The sequence below is a fragment of the Podarcis pityusensis genome, assembly GCF_964106645.2.
Source record: "Podarcis pityusensis genome assembly, chromosome: 2".
Taxonomy (NCBI): domain Eukaryota; kingdom Metazoa; phylum Chordata; class Lepidosauria; order Squamata; family Lacertidae; genus Podarcis; species Podarcis pityusensis.
The window spans coordinates 43,420,166-43,435,816 of NC_138029.1; the positions used below are offsets into that span (position 1 = coordinate 43,420,166).

At 43.9% G+C, this 15,651-nt stretch overlaps 1 protein-coding gene across 4 annotated transcripts in view; it reads right to left on the bottom strand.

Moving 5' to 3' along the window:
- The window catches only part of TECR (trans-2,3-enoyl-CoA reductase), a 31,436-nt gene that overhangs the window by 4,133 nt on the left and 11,652 nt on the right, over positions 1-15,651 (bottom strand). For 2 of the 4 annotated variants that reach the window (XR_013982961.1, XM_080995412.1), the window contains exons 1-9: positions 11,828-12,004; positions 4,225-4,276; positions 3,588-3,632; positions 3,036-3,139; positions 2,826-2,941; positions 2,064-2,169; positions 1,719-1,791; positions 1,266-1,309; positions 43-100 (exon numbers count right to left, since the gene is read on the bottom strand). Coding sequence is in view for 3 of the 4 variants with exons in the window: in XM_080995412.1 (XP_080851538.1) it covers positions 43-100; positions 1,266-1,309; positions 1,719-1,791; positions 2,064-2,169; positions 2,826-2,941; positions 3,036-3,139; positions 3,588-3,632; positions 4,225-4,276; positions 11,828-11,989 (760 nt within the window). In the remaining variant the exon portion in view is untranslated. Of the gene's footprint in view, positions 1-42; positions 101-1,265; positions 1,310-1,718; positions 1,792-2,063; positions 2,170-2,825; positions 2,942-3,035; positions 3,140-3,587; positions 3,633-4,224; positions 4,277-11,827; positions 12,005-15,272; positions 15,363-15,651 lie in introns of those variants that run through there. The other 2 variants (XM_080995413.1, XM_080995414.1) reach the window with 2 other exon arrangements.

Below are 15,651 nucleotides of genomic sequence, written 5' to 3' on the forward strand. Positions count from 1 at the left end.
TAGTAGCTAGGGAGGCACTCCAGAAGGCTCCCCTGTACTCACCAGCAGGGCGCAGGTTCCGTAGAGCAATATGAATTGAGAAGTTTCCCAGCTGGCAGAACTACAAGAGGAAACAGAGTCAGTTTCAACATAGGCATGTGAAGAGACCAAGCACTGACCTCTCACAGGTCCCCCCCCCCCCCTTATCACAAGTGACATTTCTGCATGAAAAGCCTGTGCGGACACATTTTTGCAAAAATCTTAGGAATCGGCTTGGAGGGATCCTGCTCCCTCAGTGCAGGATATCCTCTCCCTCCATAAACGCACAGCCACTTTTTTTTTTGGTACCACTGTTTCATATTTTCCAGAGCTGAGCCCTAGAATTGTGCACCAGTAAGCAAGTGCTCAAATCAAGGAAGTCGGGATTATGATGCACAAACCCCTTAGACCCATTTCCTACTGCAGCCTCTGCTAGCCTGATGCCCTCCAGGTGTTTTGGTCTATACCTCCCATCAGCCCCAGGGATGTAGTTCAAAACAACTGGAGGGCACCAGGTTGGCGAAGGCTATCCTACCGTAACTAAGCCAAAGCATGGGCAACTGAAGTCACTCTTCCCCATTTATCCTGGCGCCATTTCCATTCCATTCTTCTTTTTGTCCCCCCTCATGGATATTTTTAGACTGTAAACCCCATGGGGAAGCAACCTGCCCTCTCATTCTCTAGCAAGTGCCGCATGAGTATACGGTGCTAACATCAACAACCAGAAGGTGGCAGCTTGGTTTTAAACACAGTAGCACCCATAGGAAAATTAGGAACTAGTCTCATCTTCATCAGCCCAGGCACTAGTTATCAAAACCTCATTTTTTCCAGTCACCACTGGCAATCTTAGTCCTCAGCCCATACAGCAGAGTTCTGACCTAGTTACTGATCTGATCTGCTCCCACACCCCTCAAAGCTCCTTTTACCCCCCATGACTCCACAATGCAACACCAGCTTTCTGTTACGTGGGGGGAACCATTTCAGTTCGTGCAAAATCCAGCACTTATTCAGCCCTGAAAATCCCCACCTTGTATAGGGCTGAGTCTCACAATGTAAATAGGAAGCCCTGACTGTTTCACAGCTGTGTTTCTGTAGAAATTAACTCCTCTGCTTTACACGCTTGCCTCTGCGTGACTGAGCTTTCATCCCAAGTTCACCAATAGCCTCCTGCCCCATTTTCTAACACATACATATTTATCTACTTCAATTCCACATGGGGCTATTACACTCCATCCTTAAGTTCTTACCAGAAAAATGATAAGTGCCAGTTTCACTTGTTCATGTCCGTACGCTGAAGGGATGACAAAACAGAAAATGTTAGGGCAGAGTGTGTGACTGGCTCAAGGTCATCTGGTGAATTTAACAGCTGAGGGGGGAATTTGAACCTCGACCACCCCAGTCTTTTTGCATTTCCTGGACACAAGAGTGACATACAGTCATGATCATACACCTATTAATATGTCAAGTTGGCCAATTAGCACCTAACTGAGTCTGCAGGACATTATCTCCCATGCCAAGAGCTGACAGTGACTTGTGTGAACACAGCCTGAGACTTCCTCCCAGACATTCTTCTGCTAAATTACAATGCAAGAAAGATCAACCCCATTAATATCCATCTGCTTTAAAAGCCATTAGGGATCCTTGTCCAGCACTAACCACCAAAATCTCCTCCCCAGCTTCCCTTTCATTTTTTGGCTCACCTGGTGGAGTATACAACGGGTGATTGATGTAGTATGCCATCCAGGCAGCAAAACCCCAATAGTAAGTACAGTTCTGGAGAGAAAGACACAAACACATTAAGAAACAGTTATCCAGTGAAGTTGTAGCAAAATGGAGATGTGCTGAATATGCCAACTTCATGGCCTGGGAAAGGCTCAAGCAGAGGAGGAAGCCAGGCCCCGTCCCCTCATTCCTAGGAAAATGCCTAATACCGTTTACTTCTTGAAAACCACAGTAAGGAATTCTGAGGGTTGTCCTCCACAGCTGTCTTATTGCTTGCCCCTTCCTGATCCTCCTCCTTTAGCCTCATTCCCAGCACCACTCACCTTAAAGATGTTACGTAAGGGCATTGTCCCATGGGAGAACCTATGGACAAAGAGGGTCTCCAAGAGGCGCTTGACGTAGTGGAAAGAGTGGCAGATGCAGGCCAGGCTGGAAAGGAGAAACAGAGCAGGCAGAATAAGAGGCTATTGTAGCAGTGAAATCTAGTAGAGAAATGCAAAAGACCCTTCTGCCCCATTTCAAGAGCAAGAGCAGTGAACACAGTTATAACCAGTTCTCTGAAGTCCTCCTGCAATTCTGCTTTGAGCTTCCACATTCTGGGCTTCCTTGATCAGAAGGATTACTTGGAGACCTTTGTGGAAGTCTTCCTTAAATTTGTTGCAGCAAATGGTTTAAACTAGCAAAGTTGGGTCAACTGACCTAAAAAAAATTGAACTAAAATCCTGCCAGAAGAACCAATACTTAAGGAAGCTATGGAACACTGTAATGCTCCATCTACACCCAACAGCCACAGATAATCCTTTTATTTCCTGCTAGCTCAAACCCTGTTTCCAGAAATGCTGACAATAGTGCAGGGAATCTAGGACAGATTTTAAGGATCAAGAGTTCCTTTGTGTATCCTGTTCTTGAGACAGGGTGAGAGGGAGGCGGATGGGTGGGTGGGGGAGGGATGGGACACATATTCTACTCATTGACCTGGTGTGGGCTCAGATCACAGCAAAACTAGTGCGTAGTATTCCAATACAAGCTAAACACACAGAAAAATGGCCTGTAGGTACTTTGTACCTTGGCCTGTAGGTACTTACTGTACAACAGAATACTTGCTGGAGGTGAAGTCATACTTATGGCCGTAGATGAAGGGCACCCGGAAATAGAAGAGCAAGTAAATGAGCAGGGGCCCAGCATACTCCGTGAGGAAGACCTAAAATGAAGAAGGCAGGATGAGGGAAGGGGAGAAAAACCAAGGGCATGGGAAGGCCGTGTGGTTGTTGTGGGGAAGGAAGAGGCGCACTTACGGTCACCCAGCTGATTTGTGCTCCCAGGTCTCGAAAATACAGCGTTGCTGTGGTGCCCACCGGCAAGTTCTGAAGGATGTCTTCATCCTTTAGGGACTTCCCCTCTGAAAGAAAGGAGGAATCACAATACAGCTGCCATGGGCACCTTGGCTGGGATACCAAACTGAAGTGGCTACTTCATTGGTCACATGTCTGAGAAGCTCTGGCTGCCTAATATTCAGAGAGGGGAAGCCATGACCAAGGAGGGGCAGCGAGGCTCCAAGGGAGATGATGGATGCTTTAATTATGTCCTCACCAAACCCATGAATCTGGATGTCCAAGAAATGACAGCTTCTTGCAGAATTATATAGCCTTTCATGCATGCCCCTCATAAGAATTCCCAAGGCCAGAAATTCCTGTGTCTGTTGCATCCTCTGGTCAAAGACTCGGTAACTCTTATCAGTATAGTCTACCAGCCCCACTTCCTTCCCCCATAACTTCCTAGCTAAGACAATCTGCCTGCAAAATTGAGGCATGAAAAATATCAGAAGGCTTTGTAATATACCAACTTACTGGGATCCAGTCGCAGAGACTGCCGGGCTGGATACCACTGAGGATCTGCAAAGAGAAAAAGGGGAAAGAAAGCTGCACATTGCTTCATCTGGCTCAGCGCTGTGTATGTACATTGACTGGCCCTGCCTTCTCAGGGTTTCAGAAAGGAGACTTATTCCTGACTGGAGAAAGTTCCTCCATTTTCCGCAGCAGGTAAAATAAAATAGTCTATTTTTTACTGTTACTTTGTTGTATTTTGTATGCTGCTGTTGCTTAGCTGCCTTACAGCACCATCGGAAATACAACAAATCAAGAAACAAGCCAACATGGGTAAAAGCAAAGAGCTTCCTTTCTCCAAAGTCCACAGAGATAAAAATGGAAGTTCAGAATCCGAACCTCCAGAAGTTGTTTTCAATTACAGGGAAAACGCATGACAATAGTAGTTTTGGGGATATATTATTAAAATGGCATGACGAGGGTGTCAGGAGGCAAGCTTTACTCATGAAGCAAGCAGCTCAGCACTTTCAACGCTCCCTCCCTCCAAGGGCCTGTCCCACTGTAGGAGTGAGGAAATGACAATGGGCAAAACCAATAAAAGGTCTGCTTTGATACGTGTGTTCAGGCAGGAGTCACACAAGGATACATGCGCCATACATACGGGACTTAGTGAAGAGGTTCTTTATCTCTATTACGGTGGCATTGGGCTCAACCTGAAAAGAAAGCAGAGGAAGGAAATCAGGGAACCAGAGCACAACATCGTATATGATTAAAGAGTGAATAAAGCCCATCTATCTAAGCACCTTCTACCCAGGGAACAAGGCCAGGAGAAGACAGCCTCAGGCAGAGCAGTCCTATACTTGCATCTTAAGTGGGTGGAACAGCTTATGTTTTACATGCTTGAGGAAACTGGTTTGATTCCAGGGTACAACCTCACCAGTGTTAGACAGATAGAAAAGGGATAGAAAAGCTAGGAGCCAAGTGGCTCCTGGGTCCTGAGTTGTGGATACCAAAAATATGTCTAGTCGCCAAGAGGGGTGTGTCAGCGACACTTTTAAGTTATTATTTTGATAAGCATGAACTACTATGCAATTCACATAAGTGACATATTGTTAATATCACATTTTTAACAGAAATGTAAATACATGTTTAATTTGCTGTTTTCAATAAAAATATTGGTACCAAACTTCCGTTTTCAAAACACGCTATGCTTTATTGTTAAACTCCTTAACATATTGCCTATCCTTAACATATACTTCAAGGCTTCAAAGCACATACATTTCAGTAATCCTCGAGTGTCAACCAGGCATGAAAAATTACACCCAGACTTTTTGAGGTGTATGCATCCTGGCAATTTTGAACCCTGAACCTCACACTAGGAAAGAGAGAAGCTTTCCACCCAGGGACACCTGAGTCAATCAAGAGAAGTGTTGCAGGCAGCACCAGACCCTTAATTCAAAAAACTGTTTCAACAGAATCTCAGTCCCTCACTTCAGAGAAGCGGCAACAGCAGCAACCTGGTCATTATACAGCCATTTCTGGCCATAAAAGACTAGGTCTGCATTCTCTTTGCCAGCAAATCTGCTTTCCCACATGATATTTCTAGCCACTGGAAGCCTTACATCACCTTGACAATGGAAGTAAAAGTGAGCTGTCTCTGTCCTACATCTGTGCACACGTGTGTGTGTGTGCGCACACACACACACTTCTCTTCCAGCAATGGAGATGTTGCAAGAAGAAGCCACTGGACTGTCCCTCAGACAGCTGATGTGTGAGCTTGAGAGCACCCAACTCAGCTTTCAAATTAAAGCAAGAGAAATGTATGAGGATTCCAGAGCAGTTGCCAAGCATGGATCAGCACCTCCAGAAGCTTCAAAAAGCAACACAACCTGGGAAGCGACGCTCAGGTCTTGGGTTACGTCTAAGTAAGCAGCATGAGCTGGGACTCAGACAGTCTTAACTCTCCTTGTAGCAGGTTGTTCTCACTGCTGGCTGTCACTTCTTAGGGAGCTGCCTCCTCTTGCTTTGGCCCCAACAATATTAATTATCTACAGAGACTTGTAAGGTGGTTTGCCACTTGCCTTGTGAAGAAGGTCCACAGAGAGGAGAGCAGTAGAAGATAGCACTGTAACAGAAGTGGCCACAGAGACAGACATAGGAGGGGGCTCCCCAATCGGCAGACTAAGCCAATCCTGTCTAATAAAATGTATACAGAGTGTACGTGTTTCTCTCTTTGTGTTGTCACTTGTTTTGCATCCTTCTGTGAAGCACAGAGGATAAGCCTTTTCCAGCCACTTTCAGGCCCCCTTTTCTTTTTCTTTTTTAAAAATAATTTTTATTAACTGACCAATCAAATCAAATCACATCACATAAATTCCGAATTACAAAGCCGAATTTTAAATTTTTGTTGGGGTGACCCATATTTCAAGTTCCGAAGGGGGATTCCGATCATCTTCTTGCTGCTGCATTAATATCCACAAATCTGTCCACATAATGTTCATAATTCTATCCAGTCTTATCTTGCTGTTTCCACATCTCATCTTGTTCGTATGTTTTTCTTTTCTTCTTTATGATCTCTTCTGATAATCCTTAAGCAAGTAAACACCAATTATAATCCTGTGTGAATTTTTCCGTTCATCCAGTCATCATATCCAGATGGTTTCCATATATCATCACTTTCATAAATAACAGCACTCTTTCCATCATTAATCTCGCAAGTCTGTCGCATTTTAGTCCCACTGAGGAGGATCACCCACAATATGAAAACAGACCTTTCCTCCTCCCAGACATAAATTTTTCGACGGAACTTGCCAAGATGGCGATGATATTTTTTGCTGCGTCATTCCAAAGCTCTTATGCTTTCCACGGTCTTCTTAGAACATGCTTTGGTTAGAAAATTATCTCCACACAGCCTTAAATCCACAGCTTAAGTCATTTAAACGACATTTCTGACTTGTGACTTGTGGGGGGGGGGGGGTTCTTGGTTAATCACATAGAGAAAAGAAAGGAAAGTTTTTTCCCCCTCCCCCATCCAGTCCCGTTGCCGAACATACCGAGCGTTAGTGTGTCTTCTCATGATTTATTCTTGTTCCTCCGACCCGTCTTGTTTATCAGAGATCTCTTCAGTTAGCAGTCTTTACTCCCCCTTCTTCCTTGAAATATGTGCATTACCTTCCTCCTAATTGTTTCTTTTGAAGTTCCTGCAGCTAGGGGCGCGGATCAGAGACAGCGTCCAGGAGCGCCGAAATCCACACAAGGGCTTTCTGCCTAGTGCCCCCACCCCCACAAAATTCGGGGGTGGTATAGGGCACAGCAGGCAAGGGCAGTCCCCCCCACACCCTTGGGGGGGTCGGGAGGCTGTTTACTCCCATCACAGCCTCTTAATTACCTCGCGTGGGTCGGAGAGATGTTATTGTCAGCCATCTTCCGATGCGCCCCTAGTGGCCACACCCAGGCCCCCTTTTCTTTAGCTTTGTTACGCAGCTTTGATAGCAGCTTATTGGCTAGCACCTGTGACATCATTTCTGATATGAGGCAGCTTCAGCTAGAGGGATGTAATCACACTGAGAATTTCTGCAAAGGCTTAGAACCAAGAAGTGGAGCTTGCATCAAACCAGGGAATGAAACTTCTTCCCGCCTTACAGTTCCCTAAACTGACCCCATTGTGTCTTTACAAAAGGGGACACAAGGATTCAGCGAGTGCCCTAGTCCTGAGAGTATTTCCAAATTCAAAAGCTCCAGATGTCACAGTAAGAATTATGTTGCAGAAATTCACCGAACACATGAACGAGGAATGGCTTTTACAATCTTTTGTTTATAATAAGCCCAAAATTCCAGTCCACATGTGCAACAAAGTGCATATAAGCTTACAGTTGGCAGCATAGAGACCCCTGCAATTTCCTCGTGTTCTTTGCCTCTGTCCCAGGCGGAATCTCACACTCAGCTCAAAACAAACACAGTGTTCCTCTTCCCTTCCTTGTGCAGAAAGCCTCCTGGTATGCAAGGAATTGAGAGAGGTGAAGGAGGAGATGATGACATTTCAGAAGGGCGTGTCCACCATCATAGCCAATCCAAACAGGTGCTGGTGTAGGGTGTCTAAGGCAGCTGAAGTCCAACTCCCAGTGGGGAGGTATGGTTCTCTTCTGCCTTACAAGGCCGATTCTCAGAGCCAGCACAACTATGCAAGAACTTAACAAATGCCCTAGGGGCTAAGAAAACTGACCTGTTAAAGCATTAGTAAGGTTAACAGCAGTAGCTGTTTAGACTGGTTTGGAGAATGGCAGGACAGGAGGCTACAGCCAGTGTGGCTGACTACAAGCCAGCCAACCCAAGAGCTTGGATGGGATTAATTGGAGCCAGTCTAATGAAATTTACAAGTCAGCAATGCAACCACATCACGAATATGATCCTTCTTGCATGACAGACACTTAGCACATCAGTGGTCATTTTATAGGCCTCTATGGCCATAACAGACCGCTCTGCTGTCGATTCTTACAGTACATTATGTGGCCCAAATAGATGGGTGCAGGCATTCTGCATCAGAGATTTCTGGAGACGCAACACTGGAGTCCTGTCATTCAGCAATCAAAGCAAGAAGCAGCCCAAACTGCTGCATCTTGAACAGCAGCCCAAACCCATTGGTAAATGAGGCAGTACTTAGGGGGGTAGTCATGGCTGCTGCTAGGTGCCACATTAACCAGGGGTGGGCAACCTGTTTCCTGCCTGGGGTTATATTCCCTCATGGGTGAACTGCCAGGGGCCTCATGCTGACCATGCGTGGGGTCAAAAGAAGCAGAGAGCACAGGATGAAACAGTGAAATCTGCTATGATTAAATGGGCACAAGACGTTGGACATAACATAATGATGGCTGACTGGGAACAGTTATGGACCACAGGTATGAAGTTTACGGCATGCAATGCCTTAAGAGAGAATATTATGAAAATGATATACAGGTGGTACATAACCCCAGTCAAGCTTGCAAAAATCTACCATTTGCCCGATAACAAATGTTGGAAATGCAAAGAAACTGAAGGTACATTCTTTCACCTTTGGTGGACGTGCCCAAGGATTAAGGTTTTCTGGGAGATGATTTATAATGAATTAAGAAAGGTATTTAAATATACCTTCTTGAAGAAACCAGAGGCCTTTCTCCTGGGCATAGTCGGCCAATCGGTGTTAAAGAAGGACAGAACTTTCTTTATGTATGCTACAACAGCAGCAAGAATACTTATTGCAAAGTATTGGAAGACACAAGACCTACCCACTCTGGAAGAATGGCAGATGAAAATGATGGATTACATGGAATTGGCGGAAATGACTGGTAGAATCCGAGACCAGGGAGAAGAGTCGGTGGAAGAAGATTGGAAGAAATTTAAAAACTATTTACAGAAATATTGCAAAATTAATGAATGTTAGAATGATGTTGGATTGAAGTTAAGTGGTTTCTAGCTGTAATGGTATAAAAGAATATGAAAAAATTGGATTTTTAACAGGTAAAAATTTAATGCTATAATATGTTAAGATAAAGATCAGGATAAAATAAGGAGGGAAAGGAATTGCTGAATTAATAAATTGAACTGGAATACAAAAAAGGGAGGTATGAGGAGGTTCGGGAAACAAGCAAATGAAAGATAAGTGATGAAAAGATGGAATTGTTTTTAACTGTTTTTTATTTTGTATTTTTTCTTTTTTCTTTTTCATTATGTAATATTGTGAAAACTTTAATAAATATTTATAAAAAAAAACCACAAAAGAAGCAGAGAGCAGAGTCAGAGGGAAACATGGGTGGGGTCTCATTGTAGTCTCTCTACTGTGGTTTATGCGGGGCAAATCTATAAACTGATTTCATCAGCAAAGTGAAGGCATCTATGAGTAGCAACCACATATGAGAGAGATCTTGCCTTATTGACAAATGTATGCACATGCATGCTAAAGAACAGTTGATTCTGCCAGCTTCCAAAGCATGTTTGTAAAACTAATCTGGTTAAAAACAAATTTCATTATGATGTTATATTTTAATAAAAGAAATCTCATTGGCTTTTGTTCATCCTAGCCAGCCAACTTATTTATCACATGGCACAGGTGTGCACACCCACTTACATATTTGATCCTGTTATCTCAGAAATTAACTTCCCCAACTCATTCAGTGGTTTTGACACCATGTGAGAGTGGGAGCATTTAGCTGCAGTGACAAAAGCTGTTCAAGCTAGCAAAGTTCTTTCTTCCTGCAACATTAGCAACTCAAGTCAGTGACATACCAAGTGTCAATAGTAAGAATGGAAACTTATTTAAATAAACAGCCTGATATGAAGAGAAGGCTTAAGGCCCTCCTCTCCCAGCTACAGCGGATATCCACCTCCCTGCAGCTGCTGTCAGTGAGGATTTAAAGGCGTGAACATTTGTACAGTGGTGTGTGTCACACTTGCTGGCCTCCTGAAAAACTCCAGCTCATTTAGTAACAGCCAGCTAGCAATACTCTTTAAGACCCCCCTACAGAAACATCTGACAACAGATCAGGCTTAAAGGATCCTTAACACATCCAGCTCAAGCCTTTCTAGCTATACCTCATGACTGCAGAGAAAACTGGGAGCCAGCTTGTTATATATTGTTTTCATATGTATTGGAAGTCGCTCAGATCGGCCGGGGCAGCTCACCCAGATGGGCAGGGTGGTATTCTTATGAATAAGAGTAAGACTCTTGTACTTTGCAGCAAATGTGGGCAACCGTTTGTCCTAGCAGGCCACATGTGAGGATGGACGGGCAACTTGGCCACTTGCCAGTGGGTGTGACCCGAGCCAGGAGAGGTGTGATCTGGTGGTGGCTGGGCCTCTCACTCATGTCCTATAACAATGATGCTCCCCTCTAGCCTGACTGCCAGGTAGCTGTTTGGCAGGCAAGGGGGAAAGCAATTTACATGGAAGGATGGCTTGCAGGAACAATTCTTCCAGTATCACCCATCCCCACATACACTGCATTCTTCACAGCCCCACCACACATTTTTTGGGTGAGCTGGGAAGAGCATAACTCACATGCCTCCCAGAGCAGGGAGAGCAAAATTCATTTGGGGGTGGGGTGGGCACCCATGGGTGTCACACTGAAGGCCTCCATGAGAAGCATCCACAACTGTGCTCCCCAGAAGTGGCTGGGCTCCAGCTGCCATCATCCCTGACTATTGGCCATGCTTGGTGGAGGCTGTAGCCCAACAACATCTGGGGACTCAAGGTGAGGAAGGATGCCCCACAGGACCACAAGTCATGCAGAAGTACCACATATTTATAATAATGATAAATGTCACATTCATCATCATCATCATCATCATCATCATCATTTATTTATACCCTGCCCATCTGGCTGGGTTTCTCCAGCCACTCTGGGTGGCTTCCAACTGGATATTAAAAACACAATACAGCATCAAACATTAAAAACGTCCCTAAACAGGGCTGCCTTCAGATGTCTTTTAAAAGTAAGATAGTTGCTTATCGCTGGGAGGGCATTCCACAGGGCAGGTGCCACTACCAAGAAGGCCCTCTGCCCGGTTCCCTGTAACCTCACTTCTCAGAGCAAGGGAACCGTCAGAAGGCGCTTGGTGCTGGACCTCAACGTGTCCAGGCTGAATGATGGGGGTGGAGACGCTCCTTCAGGTATACAGGACCGAGGCTGTTTAGGGCTTTAAAGGTCAGCACCAACACTTTGAATTGTGCTTGGAAACGTACTAGGCGTCAATGCAGATATCTCAGGACCGGTGTTATATGGTATGGTATCAGTGGCCACTCCCAGTCACCAGTCTAGCTGCTGCTAGTTAAATATTAAAATTAGGAGGTGGAAATGGGGACTTCTAGTCATCCTTTCTAGCAGAAAAGAGAGGACATCTACTTTTCAATGCACTGGGAAATGTGGACAAATGAAAGAAATGCCAGCAGTCATTTATCTCTTTTTTGGATGCATATGTAGTTGAGAGGAAACATTTTAATGGATCAATTCTGAGAAATATCTAAGCATGAAGCCTTTTCCAATTGAACATCCTCTCCAATCAATGCTAACTACTGCCTCTCTCACAGTTATCAGAAGTCATCCAAAAGACAGGACAGCCAGTTAGTTTTCCTGTCTTAATATATATTTACACTCTAGCTGGCAATACAGGTCTTTGGTAGATTTTAGTATTAAACAAGGGGGCAACTCCTGCTTTACCCCCTGAGATCCCAGTGCCTTCCCCAGTTATTTATCAAGTTATAAAGTTCAGTGAGAGCAATTAGAGAGACCTTACCTTGTCCAGGAAGCACAGCTTTTCCCGGGTCTTGGCATCCAGAATCTCCACCTCAAAAAAAAGAACACCCCTTTTAGATTTCTTATGTGGCTTGGCTCCTATTTCATTGAAACTTCTTTGAAGGGGTGGACACCCCTCAACATGAACCAAAGTCCCGTCCATGCCTCTTCACACAGCAGGAAATCCTCAGGGGCGTGGACAATCAAGAGCTGGAATCACCACCACAGGTTTCTCTCCTAGCTACATGTGGACCTTCTCCTGGTCAGCAAACAAACTTGTTTCTCAAGAGGAGCTAATTGCCCAGTATTCTTTTTATTTTTTAAAAAAGTCAAGACTAAAGTTCCAGACTCAGCCCTTCAAGTAAGATCCAGCTCAGCACACACTAGAAGGGGTTCCCTTCTAGTCTGTTCTGCAGGATGCGTTCCAAGGCGTAAGCCGATAAGTGTTGGGAGTTGAACTGCTACCATTCCCAGCTAAATATAAAACTGAATCCAGCATATAACTTCTCACAAGCAGCCTTTTGACCAGTCAACTCATACCAGGAAGTTTTTGAAAACATCTCTCTCTCTCTCTTCCCCAAAAAAGACTGCACCACTCAGTTCATCTCATTTATACAGAGAGTCCACTATAGCGCTAATAATTATTAAGAGATGATCCATGTCCAAGTTGACTTTAGAGACATATATGAGCCCTGCCCCTCAGAATAATTAGCAGGAGTTGTCATCTTTGGGAATTTGCGATGTTTCGTGTTTATAAATGCATAACAAGCCTTCTGACCCCCTGTATTGTAAAGGGTGTGACTACTGGGATTCCAAGGGTTGTAGCCAACGAAGTCGTCCTGTTCCTGCAAGGACATCCACCTGTACAATGAGTCTTCCTCTCCCAACTCCAGAACTGCTCTGGAAGGATCCCCGAGAGATTGGGAGGGCACACAGGGAGAGGAAAGGAAGTCCCACTGCACAGGTGGAAGTCCTTGTGCTAACAGGTCAACTTGGTTGTATTCTTTGAAGCATGACTTTAAAAACTTATTTTTAATCCAAAATATTTTTTTTACAACTGATTTATGTATTTGCTGACTTGTTGCTTCAGTTTTAAACTGTGTTGTTCTCATTAGTTTTCACAGTTTTGACATTATAGCTGATTTTCACTGTTCATTGTGTTAATTGCCATAACTACCTGTAAGCCACCTTGTGAGATCTTTTTTCAAAGAGACTGCATATAAACCTGTTACCTAGAATATTTTTTTACTAAGAGACTCATGAATTGAACTAACTAACTAAATACAACACAAATAGGCATCATTTCCTGAGTCCCCCCCAAAAAACCCTCATTCAATGTGAGTCTGTTTTAAATAAGTTTACCCAAATTATTACATATGCACCTGTTAGAATCATAGAATTGTAGAGCTGAAAGGGACTTCAAAGGTCATCTACTCCAACTCCCTGCAATGTAGGAATCTCAACTAGATCTTACATGACAAATGGCCATCCAGGCTCTGCTTAAAAACTTCCAAGGAAGGAGATAGAATTGCACAAAAGACTCTGAAGCATTTGTCTTCAACTGGTGGGTCAAGGCCTACTAGTGGATTGTGGTCTGATTCAAGGTGGGTGCAACAAGAGCACTACCATCATGCAAACATATCAAGAAACTGGTCCCCAAATGCATGTTTGGGTTTAAAGTGGTTCCTGGGTCTGAAAACATGTATGTTTACAACATTATTCAACTTTTTCAGCTCCCTCTTCGACAACATTATTCTGAGCTTTTCCACTAAGGTTAAATTGTTTTGAGCATTTTTTAAGTTTAGAGAATGGGCAGCAAAGTATGGCTGTGATGGAATGAATGCTGTGGCTAGAAAGGGTTTTCTTCCTGTCAAATTACAAACATTCAGTCTCACTCAACAAATCTGATAGGCACAGACAAAAGAGAGTAGCATTTTACAACATGCATTGTTAAGTTATAAAATTTCCTGCCACGGGATGTGAGTGACACTAATCTAGGTGGCTTTTAAAAAGCGATAGGTTCATGAAGGATAGGTCTATCCATGATGCTCAGATCTTCTTGGACAAATGGCAGATAGCAAGGCAGGCCCTCTGTGATGTCTTTGTCAGGCATGCAATGCCCAAGAGGATGCAGTTATCTCCTAACAATATCGGAGAACAGAGAGTATCTATTGAATATGAAGAAGTGCAAATCCTCTCCCAGTTTAAATTCTGGGAAGAATTGTCATAATACATTTCATAACCAGAAGTGAATTAAGAGGCTTTGATTTCCTTCAATTGCCATATCAGATTGCACGAAAACATATTTCAGTCTATCCTTAAATTGAGCCTGGAACACAACTGGCTTGTAATCTGTATGTTTGAATTAAACAGACTGTTTTCTTATAGCAGGGATAGCCAACATAATGCTCTCCAGATCTTGAGGAGAGCTACAACTCCCAACATCCCTGACCGCTGGCTATGCTGGCTGAGTTGATGGGGGTTGTTGCTGGATCCCCACTTCTGCAGCATACCATATTGGCTACCCCATATTGTTTTCACCACTTTGCTCTTGCAGCCAAAATTTAGGAAGGTTACCAGGCTGCAGAGATCATATTTTACTCAAAAATATTAAAAGTGCACAACTGGACTGCTCAACAAGGTGTCATTTGAAAGCTGATGAAGATGCTCCTGAGCCTTAGGGTGCAGTTTCACATCCCCACCCCCCCATGTCTGGGTCAAGGTAAACCAGCCTTTGTGCTATCAAAGCAATAGCATTAAGAGACACAGAGAACACAAAAGCCCGTGTGTGCTGGTGTCCAATGTATCATTGTGTGGGTTCAAGCACATTTGTGACCCAATGGCATGATAGGCCCCTTTGTAAATTAGTTATGAAAATCTTGCTTCTCATCAGACTAGAAGCAGTGATAGAAACTCAGATATAAGCTAATTACCAAATGGCACCTTAAACCTAAGTTGCGGTTGCCACAATGGTTGTCTAGGCACCATTTTTTCCCTGGTGAGATTTGTTGCTATTATTACTATTTTCCAATTCATTTCAATACTGCTTTATATTTTAAAGCAAAAAATCTCAAAGTGGTTTACAAAACATTAAAACCAGAATAAAACAAATTCATGCTTCAAGGAAAATATTTCAGATCCTTCCCTAAGTGAAATATTGCTTCCCCCATATTTATTTACCAACTTAATTTATATAGCTACCGCATAGCAGAAGTACTATTGGAAGACAGTGTAGTATAGTAGTTAGAGTGTCAGACTAGGACCTGGGAGATCAGGGTTCAAATTTCCACTCAGTCATGAAGCTCACTGGGTGACCTTGCACCAGTCACAACTTCTTAACCTACCTCACAGGGTCGTTGTAGGGATTAACTGAGGAGGGGATGGGCCATGTACTCCTTGGAGAAAAAGGTGGGATATATATGAAATAAATAAGCTATTCTGCTTACCTGCTTAAGAGAGCTGGAGGGGCCAGCTGGGTGGAGATGTCCAGTTGCCAACCTGGCATCCAAAGATCTCCACATGGTTGCAACTGAAACCATACCAGATGCAAAATGTGTCTGGTGCCCGGGGAATTTCTAACACTAGCTAGAAGTGGTGATAACCAGGGACCAAAATACACCAATAGTGCCTTGTGGTATTCTATACTTCCAGAATAGGTCATTGATGGTGGCCAGATTCTGGACTAGATAAGCTACAAACCTAACACAGTAGACTTTTCCATAGGTTACATTCTCCACAGATAGATTCAAAAGTGCCATCCCCTCCAGCCTCCTACTCAGTTTAGAAGTTCATGGCCTCTGTGAAGTTAGAAGCTGTCTCGAGTGG